This window comes from Podarcis tiliguerta, assembly GCF_965153285.1.
Source record: "Podarcis tiliguerta genome assembly, chromosome: 8".
Classification (NCBI taxonomy): Eukaryota; Metazoa; Chordata; class Lepidosauria; order Squamata; family Lacertidae; genus Podarcis; species Podarcis tiliguerta.
The window spans coordinates 2,026,277-2,040,399 of record NC_139541.1 but is presented as its reverse complement, the minus strand read 5'-3'; the positions used below and the strand labels follow the sequence as shown (position 1 = coordinate 2,040,399).

General features: G+C 49.8%; 1 protein-coding gene across 2 annotated transcripts in view; it reads left to right on the top strand.

Moving 5' to 3' along the window:
* The window catches only part of CNNM4 (cyclin and CBS domain divalent metal cation transport mediator 4), a gene marked incomplete at its 5' end in the record, with an annotated part of 48,898 nt that extends 39,912 nt beyond the window's left edge, over nt 1–8,986 (top strand). The window contains 3 exons of one of the 2 annotated variants that reach the window (XR_014515053.1): nt 1,914–2,101; nt 3,663–6,792; nt 6,991–8,986. Coding sequence is in view for 1 of the 2 variants with exons in the window: in XM_083456669.1 (XP_083312795.1) it covers nt 1,287–1,352; nt 1,914–2,101; nt 3,663–3,869 (461 nt within the window). Of the gene's footprint in view, nt 1–1,286; nt 1,353–1,913; nt 2,102–3,662; nt 6,793–6,990 lie in introns of those variants that run through there. The other variant, XM_083456669.1, reaches the window with a different exon arrangement.
* Nucleotides 8,987–14,123: the final 5,137 nt, after the last annotated feature.

Sequence of the window (14,123 nt, the reverse complement as noted above, 5' to 3'; positions counted from 1 at the left end):
GAGTGCATTTCAGACATAATTGCTCCAGGGGCTGGCTGAGGCTCACAGGCCACCGACTGCCCATCCCTGCCCTGATGCTTGAAGAAAGCGGACTCTGCCGCTTCTTGGGTTACTGCCGTATTTGATGTTAGACTTCTGCCCCCTCGTGGCCGACCTGGTACACATGGTCCTGCGCCACAGAATGCCAGGTGGCTCCTGTCCATCTATAGCAGGGCTGGGGGACCATTCTCAGCACAAGGGCCACTTTCCCTTCTGGGGAATCTTCCGGGGGCCACATGCCAGGGTGGCAGGTCCAAAGCCTGAAGTCACTTTTATCGAGCAAGCTCGTTTCCACACATACACATTCCCCTCTTGCTTGTTAGGAAGGAGGATGGAGTTCAAGGAGACCTAGCCATGCCAGGACACTTGGGGGTGAGGGGTGGCATGAAGGAGGACCTGTGAGGGGTACGGCCTGTGGGGAGACCCAGAGTGCCAGGCAGAGAGGCCGGGAAGGCAGTGGCCAGCCACTGAGCCTGAGATTCCCCACCCGTGAGCCGGTGTTTCACATCATTGTCTTTTTCATCCAAACAACTACTTGTGGTTCAACACATTGCACAACTTCCTTGTACTCTTCCCTTGATCTAAACCTCTATCTGATTTTATTCATAAAATATTATGAAAGCTTTTTCATGATACAATAAGATAAAAGAAAGTAAAAGAAAAGCAGAACAGAGAAAGATCACAGAAAATGCAGAGTCCTCTCTGAAAGGTGGATCATGGCCCTTTTTTCACACAGAAAGGGGGGGCCCTCCCAGCTCCTCCTGGGGAGCTTCCCTTTCTTCTCCCCGTCTCTCGCCCTGGGAGCTCTTCCCTTCCCTGCCTCTCAATCAGGCCTCTGTCTGAGAAGCTGCCTGAGGCCAGGCCATGTGAGGTGGACACTGCTGGCCATGGGCTTGGGATGTTGCTATGAGTGGCAGTGCAGGGGGCACTGATCCTGTCCTTGGCCACCAGGACATTCCCTTGCACAAGGTTGACTGGAAGCAGCCAGAGCTTCATAACAGCACAACAACAGTCCATTTCCAGGGGGAGGCTTCCAGAGGAGGATGCCCTGTGGCAAGCACGAGCAGGCGTGGACTTCTGGGGGAGGCCATGCCATTTGGGCTTTCCGCCAGGGGCACCAGGTTGGGCTAGCAACAAACCCGCAAAGGGGCTGTGTGGTCTTTCTCCATAAGCAAAGGTTTCTTTGACTTCTCCTTTTGCATCTCTCTCTCCTTCCTGTCCTTCTCTGTGTCCATGTCGGGTTCTAGCTTTGCCAGTCGCGCCCCAGCACCAGCCTCTTATGCCCCGAGCATCTTTGTTTCCCAGGGTGTCAGGTAAACAACACTTGTGCATGGTGTGAGAGGTGCACATTAACCCCTTGCCTGGCAGGTTGCATTGACTCAGCCCTGCTTTCTGGGGGGCAACAGATGGGCAAATGATGGTATTTGGGGTACATAAATTGGAAATGCAAATGCCCTGGGCTGCAGATTATTTTCTTTACAAAATTTGTGTTGCGCTGCAAAGCCCAGTCCAAATTTTAGCCCAAACAGCCCCAGATGTCTTTACTGGGGATGCTGTCCCAAACTTCTGGAGGGGACTTGGGAGGCAAAAGCTGCCTTAACCCAGATCCCCTGCTCCTCTTTGCTTTTTCTTTCTTTCTTGGTTGTTACCTTTTTTAAGTGTAGTTTTAAAAGCTGGCGCTAAAAGCAACAAACGAGTTGATCCAATTTGAACAAAAAGCAAATTGTTCATGCAGCCAGAGAGTGCATGGATAGCCCTTTCCATTGGCTTACACCCCTCTTGGATGGCAGCACTTTTTGCGCGGGTGGCAAGACAGTTTGAAGGGGGGAGGAAGGGCACGGCTTGGTCCCTGGCTCACTCTTCTCTGTGTCTAGTTTCAGAGGTGCGTTCTCCATCTCATTTGAGCAATCTGAATCGGTCAGCCTCCCTCTGCTACCACGAGCGCTCAGACTCCATCTCCTCCAACTTCAGCGGCAGCAACAACCAGCTCAACGCCAGCGCCAGCTCCCAGTACATCTCCGACTTCAGCGTCCGCGCCCTTACGGACCTGCAGTATATCAAGGTGGGTCTTGGGCCTGAGTCTCAAGAGGCACTCAGCTGTTGGGGGGGGGGGTGAGTAAATGAACATGTGTTGCCTGCCCACCTTGGATCCTGGCCCACCACTGACAAGCAGCCTAGAAAGGAATGTGGCCCTTGAGCTGAGAAAGGGCCAGACTTCTCCTTCTTCAAACTACAGGTAGTGGCTTGCAGGATAGCACACAGCTGCCCTCCATATCAAAAAGCAAATAATCTCTTCACAGAGGAAGCTAGTTTGTCAGGGAGAAAGATTCCAGCCTTCTCCCTAACATGCTAACTTTTCCTGTGTGGAGGAAGTAATTTTGTGCGGATGAGCATCCCATCAGCATCCCATGAGGTGGATGTTCACTTGGGGATCTTTAGCCAGGGCTGTTGGTGTTCTGTGCAAGTGCAGACTTCAGTCCCTAGTGCAGAAATTCCGCAACCTGAGTGTTTCAGCAATTTTTATAAAGTACATTTCTAGTCCTGTGCTGGCGATGCCTTGGGAAAATTCAAAAGTCAAGAGGCAGAGATCCAAGTACCTTTTCTGTCAGTCAAAGGGCAGGGTGTCACCTGGATTTCCTCATGATTACCAGAAACAGAATTTGTTAAGCAAAACAGGTAATTGTTTATAGGTAAAGGTAAAGGTACCCCTGCCCGTACGGGCCAGTCTTGACAGACTCTAGGGTTGTGCGCCCATCTCACTCAAGAGGCCGGGGGCCAGTGCTGTCCGGAGACACTTCCGGGTCACGTGGGCAGCGTGACGAAGCTGCTCTGGCAAGCCAGAGCGCACACGGAAACGCCGTTTACCTTCCCGCCAGTAAGTGGTCCCTATTTATCTACTTGCACGCAGGAGTGCTTTCGAACTGCTAGGTTGGCAGGCTCTGGGACCGAACAACGGGAGCGCACCCCGCCGCGGGGATTCGAACTGCCGACCTTTCGATCGGCAAGCCCTAGACGCTGAGGCTTTTACCCACAGCGCCACCCGCGTCCCTAGCGCCACCCGCTATAATTGTTTATACATGTGTGTATTTAAGAAGATGCATTTTTAATAATAATAATAAATTTACATAACCTACCGGTATATGCATTATGAGGGATGCGGGTAGCGCTGTGGGTTAAACCACAGAGCCTAGGACTTGCCGATCAGAAGGTCGGCGGTTCGAATCCCCGTGACAGGGTAAGCTCCCGTTGCTCGGTCCCTGCTCCTACCAACCTAGCAGTTCGAAAGCACATCAAAGTGCAAGTAGACAAATAGGTACCGCTCCAGCGGGAAGGTAAACGGCGTTTCCGTGCGCTGCTCTGGTTCGCCAGAAGCTGCTTAGTCATGCTGGCCACATGACCCGGAAGCACATGACCCGGCCAGTAAAGCGAGCTGAGCACCACAACCCCAGAGTTGGTCACAACTGGACCTAATGGTCAGGGGTCCCTTTACCTTTACCTATATGCATTATGGAATTTTGCTTTTATCGTGCAAAATTTTGCTTTTTTTGGGGGCGGGGGGAGGAATGGTGCACACTGAGCTATGTGTTGAGGGTTCAGCTTCTGTCTCCTTCTCCACCCGGCAGATCACACGCCTCCAGTATCAAAATGGTCTCATGGCCTCCCGCCTCGAGAGCTGCCCCCAGTCTCCTGAGGGCGGCACCCCCAAATTGGACACCTCCTTGTCAGAAAAGATGGAGGCCTCAGTGACGGACGAAACAACCAGCCTTTTGAACGAGAGGAACTGCCAACACCACAAAGCAAACCACAGTCCCCCAGACAACGTCGTCTGACCCCGGCCTTTGGGCGACCCGGTCTGGTTGGTTTTGCCTCAGTCCTTCCCTTCCAAAGACGAGAACTGGGGGGCGGTGGGGGGGAACACACCAGTGCCCACAAGAGGATTTTGATTGTGTACCTACAAACCTCAGGTAGTGGCTGCAGCCAGGGAGGGAGAAGATCCAGATAATTTTTCTCTCTAAGCTCTCCCCACATCCGCACATGCGCACACTCTTCCTTTGCAGGGCAGTTTGATCCGTCAACGGCCGGCAGCCTGACCGTGGAAACAGCTGCCCAGCTGCTGACGAAAAGGATGCGGGTTCTGGATACCAAAGGGAACTTGGTCATGGAGGGCCAAAGCCCAAACTGTGTGCTGTGATCTGGATGCTCCTGTTTTCATTTCAGGCGGGGGTTGGGGAGGGGCTGGCTGCCCTGAAGATTTCCAAAGGGAGTTTGCTCCCTGCTTGCTTTTCTACACCAGCTTTTTATTTAAACAAACAGAAAGAGACGAAGTGGCACGACGGCCAGGCGCGTTCAGAAGAGAGGGATCCTATTCTGGAGCACACCTGGCTCTTCTCCAGCGGAGACCACCTTGTGGAGAGTGGCACTCCCTGCCTCCAGTCCAGAGGCTGGCAGGTAGAGAGACCACACAGAACTGGCCAGAAGGAGAGCAGGGCAGCTGCTGGGGTCCTACGAAGGCAACAGCAGCCCCCTGCTGAGAGGACAAGAACCCCTTTTTCTGTCTCAGGAAGTTCTGTATCTTGCGTGTTGTCTGGGCGTCTGTTCTGTTATTCTGTTATATTTTTGTTTTTTTATCCAGCCCGTTGGGCACTGGACAGGAGACGAGTGTCTGACAAACATCTAGGAACTAAGCAGGGTTTAAAGGTTGGCGGAACCTGCACTCTGCCCCTGCCTGCCTCCTGGGGCAGTGGGGAGAGTGTTTCTGCTTGGAGGGAGGGGAATTGTTGCTTCCTCATTCAGGCTCTGATCCCACTGAAGAAAGTGTGCCCCAAGGATAATTAGATGAATTGTGCCGCTTCACGAATGCTTTCCCGGTGTGCTGTACGAAAAGCTCCCTGGAAATCAAAAAATGAGTGTAGCAGGGAGAAGGCAGGGCTAGAATTTGTTGTACTCTTCTCTGCTTGCAGGGAGTTTATGTTCTCTTAGTTGTTGCTCTTGTTTGTTTTTACATGGGGGGTTGGGGAACATTCAGAAATGGTAACCTCCAGATACAGACTCAAATGGTACAGTCCCTTCTGCTTCTCCCGTGTAGATCAGGAATGATCAGCTCTGCTAGGCTTCTAGTTCCAAGGTCTCATGCGGAAATCTGACAGAGCCAGTGACAGTTCCCAGATCCTGTATGTGGTGCCTTTTGGGACTTAACAGAGTTGGAAGTGACAATAGCAGTTGCAGCACAGGAGCAGCCCTGAAAGGTTTCCAGATGCAGGAGTTTTCAGTCATAACTGAAATAATAAATTGTGTTTTGCTTTGTTCCTGTAAAGCCTGATTTCTATCTAAATTGATCGTGGCACATGTGAAAGCAGCAAATTCATGCAGTCACTTAGTGTGGGGGAAATGACACCACTTGGAGGTGTCCCCTCCATGCTTCTGTAGTTACTTTGGATAGATTAGTACTTTCCACTGGGTGGAATCAGGACACAGCCACGTTGAGGATTAATTTTCAGTGGTCAAGAGTCTTTTCATGATGCCTCACTACAGAATGAATCCAGCCCAGTCGTTGCTGCTGGGTCAGTTTGCCCCGAGGGGATTTGGGTGGTGTGCAGATGTCTCTAATTATAGTTGTCCACTCTCCACCTTACTAAATGGAGCTCAGGACCATCTTCAAACACTTTTGTTAAAACTGCTCTGGAGATTTGAAGGGTGTCATGTTCAAGACCTCTGCCCCGAACATCCTCCTCTGATCTTTGCCCTCAGCCCCCCAAAGGTCTCCTGCCCCCCTTGCCTTTTGTCCTTGCTGCCCCTTCCTGCCCCCTTGCCTGGCACTGTCCCCAGGGCCACCTGCCTAATGCCACCTCTCTTACTTCCTTCAAAACCTGCCTTCTCCGTGAAGCCTTTGGACACTAAACGCAGACCACACAGCCATGATCCATTCATCCCCAGCATCACACAGTCATACATGCTGATGGGAGTGGAAAGTTGTAGTCCTGTGCATCTTTTAGAAGGCACCTGGTTGGGGAAAGGCTGCCCGGTAACAAAGCTTAAGCACCGGCGATTGAAATGCTGCACAGATTTTACCTGTGTGACCCCATCTCCCATTTTCCTTCCCTTCATCTGCTTAGTGTCAAATGAAAAAATGTAAGTCCCTCAGGGCAGGGACCTGGCCTTTTGTAAAGCACCAATGCACATCAATGGCATTATATGAATATTACAGTTACTGCTAATAGTAACATTACAGGTACTGGCCAGTGGGTGCCCACCATGAGTGGTCTTTTCCAAGGTTCAGCTGAATCTCCCCAGTAACCCGTGAGAAGTCCTGGGTTTGTGGCTTTTTGGTTTTGGGGAAACTTGTCCAAGGGCAGAAATAATCTGTGTTTGCATGTGCCTGCTGAGGACTCTGCCCTCATGCTCTTAAAAGGTCTGTCTTCACGTTCTGATTGACTCTCCAGATTCACTTCCTTTGATCTCCACTGAAACCTGTCAGAAACTCCTTGGGCTGTCCAGTGTCTGGCAGGAGGACCAGGAGGGGAGGGGGCTGGACAGGCATATTTAGCTCTGCAAGAAATGCAGGCATTTTGATGCTGCTGTCTCTGATTCCCCTTTTACTTTCTCTTCACCTGGGCAGCTTGTTCTGTTGCAGAGCTGAGGAGCCTGTGACCCTCGGGATGTTGCTGGACTACAACTCCCATCATCCCTGACTATCGCGGGAGCTGGCTGGGGCTGTTGGGAAGTGAAATCTCACAGTATTTGGAGGGCCACGGGGTTCCCCATTCCTCTTACTAAAAGGATGAAGACACTAAATCCAGGGTGGGAGATAAGGAACCAAGGCAGGATGGAAGACACTGCAGCTGTATCACATCGCCCAAAGGCGTAAGAAGGTGCCCTTCTCAGGCCTAGGCCAGGGATCACTTGGCCCTTTCCAGCCACCGTCTGCTGGGACTGGGGAAGAGTTGCACTCAGGTGGAGCTTAGATGATTCAGTCACTCTCGCTGTAGAGAGTCAGTGTTGCCTGTTCCCAGAGAGTGTTCCCCTTGCATCTCTCAGCCCAGAGTCATGGCTTATTCAGCGACCCTGGCGGAGGCACAGGTGCCTGCTTCTGTCAGAGTGTCTTCCACTTGAGGACTTGTGTTTCATGAGTCACATATGAAAATTGATGTAGGCAGAACGTGAACCTCTCTAAGTAAGAGTGTTTGGATGAAAGGCAATATTCGTTCGCTGCAATTTCCCATAAACCAAAAGGGAGTTGGAGTTGGTCCTGGGCCTGTTCACTTGGAAGCAAGTCCCACTGTGTTCAGGTGGGTTTACTCCCAAGTAAGTGGGTACAGGAGTGCAAAAGGTGATCTGAAATTTGGTCACCGGGTTTGGCCTGGGGAGGAAGGGACCATCGCACAGACTGTATGATTGTACCCAGATGTGTTAATGTTCTATTAAATGGTGTAGCAGGATTGTACTTTTATAGCACAGCATTGCACTTCAAACATTGCAGTTTCTCATAGGAAACATGTTGGTGGGTAAAGACGCCCAAGAGGTTTTTGTACCTGAAGCAGAAAATACAAATGGTGCCCCCTCCACTAAAAATATAATTTTTAAAAACTACATGATTTCAAATTTGCTGTCCTCAGTTGTTTCGCCTACCAGAAGGCATGTAGATCACAAGGCTGATGGGAGTTGTGTTCAAAACTAAGAGCACTAAGCTGGCAAAGGCTGGCATATAGGAACTTTGCCACATTCCAAGCGGCTGGGAGACTTTCTTGGCCCTCAAACCTTTTTTACAGGGCCAAAATAGGTTTGGGAAGGTGATGGGCTTGCAAGGACGCCCAGGTTTAGAGCCAAGCAGTGTTGCCATTTCCTTAGTAAGCTCATGGCTCTGGGCAAAGTCATGGACTCAAAGCCCCAGTTGGACATCCATCAAGCATAAAATGAAGGGTTGCCAACATTTTGACTGCCATCTGTTGATCTGCCTTCAACAGCAGCTCAGTCTGAGGACAGCAGTGGGAAGTCCTGTTTAGCTCCAGTCAAGCTGCTGTGTAGGCTGTAAGCCTGGCTGGTTCCCTCCCAACTCTCAGTTGGCAACCCTGAGAGTACAGCAGATCTCCAAGTGGCTTCTGGCTCTGTCAGGCCGTGGGGTGGGGTAAAACCCACAAGGGGGCTATGTTCTGGTTTAGCTTTCAGGCCTCCTGTGGGATGACAACCTGTCTAGTATTCTAAGGGCAGCGTTGGAGGTTCATCAGAAGGAAAGTGAGCGTGTTGGAGTGGTGAAGTCAAAAAGTTCCAACCAGCAGAACACTAGCACATCAGGTGGGAAAGCAGGGAGAGTGCTGGGTTACATCTTTCTTCCCTGCTGAGCTAGTTCTCTGGTTGCAGGGATTTGTTTATTTTTAATAAGAAAAACTGTGACCACCCACCTCATGATTTTACCCATTATTCTCCTGCATGGCCAGGCCAGTATTTCTTAATTCTCTTCCTGCATTTTCCTAAGCACAATTGACAATGTTGGGTTAGGTTAGCAATACTTGATTCTGGAACTGTAACTGGGGCGAGGGGCATAGTTCCTTCATTTGCTTTGTGACTGGTTTTTTAAAACTGCAGGATCCCTTTTCCTGCCTCCAGGGCTATTTTCAACGGATGTCTGTGCTTCTAAGCAGCTTTAATTAGACTGTATATGTGTCTCATTTGAATGTAGCTTTTTGTCTGAGTTTAAAAATTTTGTTTTGTGTGTGGGGATTGTTGCGGTTTTTATTTCCCTTTTTAAAAAATATTGTTATTATTATTATTATTCCTAAGGAAAGCACAATGGTTTTTCAACATTTGCCCCTTTGTGGGTGACATGATGTAATTTATTGTCTTTTTTCTGATTTTAAAATACAAACACTAAACCTAAGATCCTAGCTCCCATGAGGGAGACAAGCTTTTAAAAAGATAATTATTATTATGTAATAAATATTACCAAATCAAAGTGTGGTGGGAAATGTTGGTGACTTTTCTTTCAAAGCCTCTAGGCGGGTTTGCTCTCAGAGTCAAGGTTGTGATCCTGCAGAAACATACCTGAAAGGGGGTTGCATAGAAGTCAGTGGGACTTAATTCGGGCTGGGCAATACAGTGGTGCCCCGCAAGACAAATGCCTCGCAAGACGGAAAACCCGCTAGACGAAAGGGTTTTCCGTTTTGGAGGTGCTTCGCAAAACGAATTTGCTATGGGCTTGCTTTGCAAGACAAAAATGTCTTGCGAGTTCCTGCGGGGGTTTTCCCCCCTCTCCCCCCCTTTTTCCCAAGCCGCTAAGCCTAAGCCTTTAATAGCCACTAATAGCCGCTAAACCGCTAATAGCGCTAATCCGCTAATCCGCTAATGGGCTTGCTTCGCAAGACGAAAAAAACCGCAAGACGAAGAGACTCGCGGAACGGATTCTGTATCTGGTTTCCAACATCATGATATATCACCATCTAAACACTGTGATATACTGAAATATCACGATGTCTGATTTAAGGATGGAGCTATGGAGAGGCACTGACTGGCTCCATGGTTCTTCTCACATAGCATACACACAAATCATAGCCAGGTCAAAAATTATGAAACCAATATCACAATTGGGACGTCAAACCGGCTTTGGACGATATATCAACCAGTCCTAGACTTAATTTCCAAGGCCACAATCCAATGGGGTTGGCAGCTTTTACACTTATCACTGCTCCTGTGCCTAAAATAACAAAAGCAAAGCAGTAACAATGAAAAGAAACAAAATGGTGTGTGTTTTTATATTACTTTGGCCAGCTACCCGACAGGGACTGGAAACTAGGGCCACTAAAAAAAAATTAAACTGCTCCTCAATTTTGTTTTTAAAGGTAAAGGTACCCCTGCCCATACGGGCCAGTCGTGTCCGACTCTAGGGTTGTGCGCTCATCTCACTTAAGAGGCTGGGAGCCAGCGCTGTCCGAAGACACTTCTGGGTCACGTGGCCAGGGTGATGAAGCTGCTCTGGCGAGCCAGCACCAGCGCCGCACACGGAAACGCCGTTTACCTTCCCGCTATAAAGCGGTACCTATTTATCTACTTGCACTTAGGGGTGCTTTCGAACTGCTAGGTGGGCAGGAGCTGGGACCGAACGATGGGAGCTCACCCTGCCGCGGGGATTTGAACCGCCGACCATGCGATTGGCAAGTCCTAGGCACTGAGGTTTTACCCACAGCGCCACCTGCGTGCCCAATTTTGTTTTTAGTTCCATATAAATGACAGCAATGAGAGATCTGATTGTATTTCCCTGAGGAAGCTCCATAAATGTGGAGCCACCACTGAAAAGGCCTTGCTTCTTGTGCTCGATAAGCTAATCTCCCTTCCTGGCAGGTGGACCAGCGAGTGATATTCATCTCCTTGCAGTTAGCAGATTTGTCTACTTAAATTAGCAGCTGCTATTAAAGGCAAAGGAGGAAGCCAGGCTGAGTTTTTAATCTGGTCAGTTGACAGCCTTACTTCTGCACTGATTTTAAATGGTGTTCCAGCAGGGTTTGGGGTTTTTTGGCCTGGGTCTGTGCCGCTTGTTCTATCACCTGTCCTGGGTGAACTGCAGTTCCCATTTTGCCTTTGGAGGAGACCTCATTTCAAAGTGTTAATCTGCATTGCTAGAGATACCCCTTGGCAAGCTGCGCCCCCCCCCCGAACCTCTGACAGGGAATGCAGATGTGGGCACACGAACACACAGGCAGTGCTGGGGGCAGAGCTGGCTGTTTCCCATCCAGCAGCTGGCCAGATGTGTTCTGAACAGTTGACAGCATGACAGCCCTGCTCTGCCTCTGGGGTCGGAGGCAATATGCAGGGAGAGTTTGTGCTCTTCTCCTGCTTCTGGGCACCTTTTGCTATTACACTCCAGTGGTTGTACTGGTTTTGTTTTATGCTTGTGCTGTTGATATATACCGTATTTTTTGCACCATAACACTCACTTTTTTCCTCCTAGAAAGTAAGGGGAAATGTCTGTGCGTGTTATGGAGGGAATGCCTACGGGTGGCATGCCTACGGATTTTCCTCCTCTAAAAACTACATGCGTGTTATGGTCGGGTGTGTGTTATAGAGCGAAAAATACGGTAATAAAAAAAATTAAAGGCAGCAGAATGAGGGACAGATAAATCTGACCCACAGGGCACAATGTGCCAGGGAGATCAGCTATCAAATGAAATCAGCTGGAGTTGCACAAGAGCAGAGCAAGGAGAAAGTATCAAGAACTAGAAGACGACCCTGGACATGCCCAGTTTGAAAGGATCAGGTTTCTGCCCCAGACCCTTCTTCTTTTGCTGCATGGCCCCTCAAATCCTACAACTGGCACTGCAAGCAAGAAGGTCCCGGGTCCTTGCATATCCAGTTAAAGGAGCTAATGGGAGCTTCACACACACACATGCAAGTTGAAGGTGTAGGGTGCCACGATCTGCTTTGAGACCACAGTGGGGTACAATTGTTTAATCACCCCCGCCCCCTCCCATGTCAGGGTCCCAAACCTGGACCAGGAGCCTACTGCAATCTACTTTTTAAAAGCCAGTTGCTAAATGTCTGCCCTGAGGTGGCAGAGCTTTCTGGGTATATTTGTAAGCCTGCAGCAGAGGAAGAGAGAGAATTGGGGCGCGCCATGACTCTGCTGCCAGTCCAGCAACATTTGGTCTCTCCTCACCTTAAACACTTTCCATTCCAGCTAGTCATCATAAGACCTTTGCAATTAAGAACCCGAGTCTGGATTTGCCCCTGCTTCTCGCTCTCATTTCTTTTTCCTTTGGTGTTGTGTCTTTTGAACTGTAAGCTTGATGGCAGGATCTGTCTCTGTTAAGCCACCCCAGGAACCATTTTTGCCTGAAGATTGGCTAAGAATGCTTTAAATAGATATATAAATATAACTGTTGCCTCTCAGCAGAGACAATACTGGACTACATAGTTCGGATTAGTGGTCTGACTCACTATATGGCACTTCTTGTGTTCTCGTCTGGCCTGGTGCCTTTGACTCACATTGTGTTCAACATATATTTGGAGTGGGCCTCTGTCTCCTTGACTGCACACAGGCTTTATGTTCACAAGATCCAGCATCTCCAGTGAAGAGGATCTCAGACAGCAGCCCTGCGGAAGACCCTTGCCTACCATCTTGGAGGGGCAGAGCAAGTGAGAGGACCAATCCTCTGAGTTGATAGAAGTCCGCTTCCAATGTTGTTTGAGGAGAGGGATCATAGCACAGTGGGACAGAAATGGCAATGAAGATTGCAATTGTTTGCTTGTGTGTCCCCATAGGCATAGGTCCACAAATATTATTGAAAAGCATTGAAAGTACTCAATTATTTGAGGTACTGCCCCCTCCTAGAAGCAGCCTGCCCCAGTATTTTTACCCACATCTTCCCAAGAAACTTTGATTTCTTAAAAAACAACTTTGGCTACTCTCCCCAACAAAAATGTCTGGAACAGAAAGCAATCCAGTGAATACAACTGGTATTCACTGTTGTTCATGCTTTCAGTCCACAAATGAGACACAGTTTATTATGTCCCCCCTCCATTTACACTGTGTTTCCTTTGCACAAAAATTAATTATGCTAGTGACCTAATTTCATCACAGAAGACAGTGAGACAAATAATGTATTTTTGGCAGAAGACGAACAGCAGCAGAACAGAAACAGTGCTGCTTGCGACGAGTACAGGACGGAACAGAGAAGGATGCCTTCTTCCATCCCTAGTGGCAGATCACCTGCTTTACATGGAGACGGTCTCAGCTCCACCCCCCAGAATGAGGCATCCTCCTCCAGCAACAGATCCTGGTGTCCTGGCCCTCACTACTGGATGAAGAAGTTGAACATGCAGCTCAGGTTCTGCCCAAAGGCTTGAAATGCTCAAGTCAGATTGGTACAAAAGACATGCTACAGCTTACAAGGTTGAGGATACATGGCTAACCACAAGAACATCAGAAGAGTCCGCTGGATCAGGCCAGTGGCCCATCCAGTCCAGCATTCTGTTCTCACAGTGGCTCACCAGATGGCTGTGGGAAAGCGCAAGCAGGATTTGATTATTGTTATCTGGCCTGAATCTTCCAGCATTCAGCTTCACTGGATGTTCATGGGTTCTCGTGTTATGAGAGGGAGAAAAACTTTCTCCAAACCAGGCCTGATTTTACAAACTTCTATCATGTCAAGGTCACCTCTTGCAGAAGGTAAGCCAAGCTGTTGATCCAACAAGCGACATGCCCGTGCCCCGTCTTTTGAAGAGCGTGCACTATCTGAAGTACTGCGGGGCTCAAATCCTCCATGGCCTTGGGACCTGCTCCCGAGTAAGCATGGAACTGGGTCACATATGAACGAGGGGGAGCAAGGAAGGGAGAAGCGTCCTTCCGCACAGTTAAATGCTATTTGCACCTGTAATTCGGAGTAAGTACCACTGAGCTGCATGGGGCTTTGCTCCTGAATAAGAATGCACGGGGTCTGAAGCCACACAGCCTTCGTGACCCCATGGACCAGAGCATGCCAGGCACTCCTGTCTTCCACTGCCTCCCGCAGTTTGGTCAAACTCATGCTAGTAGCTTCGGGAACACTGTCCAACCATCTCGTCCTCTGTCGTCCCCTTCTCCTTGTACCCTCCATCTTTCCCAACATCAGGGTCTTTTCCAGGGAGTCTTCTCTTCTCATGAGGTGGCCAAAGTATTGGAGCCTCAGCTTCAGGATCTGTCCTTCCAGTGAGCACTCAGGGCTGATTTCCTTCAGAATGGAGAGGTTTGAGCTTCTTGCAGTCCATGGGACTCTCAAGAGTCTCCTCCAGGACCAGAATTCAAAAGCATCCATTCTTCGGCGATCAGCCTTCTTTATGGTCCAGCTCTCACTTCCATCCATCACTCCTGGAGCCACGAGAAAGCAGCCCCGCCTCCCGAGACCAGCGCAAGGGAGGGACGCGTTCCCTTTAAATGGTAGCTCCCCCCCCCCGCAGCCCCTCCCTCCTCTTCGCCGCCTTGTTTATAACACGGCGGCACCGAACTTGCTCCCCGCTCCTCGGCCACGCCCCCTGCGTGCCCATTGGCTGGACCCCTTTGGCTCCCGGCGCGCATTGGCCCGGGCGCCCGCAGGCAAGTTCGGAGGCGGCGGCGGCGCGGT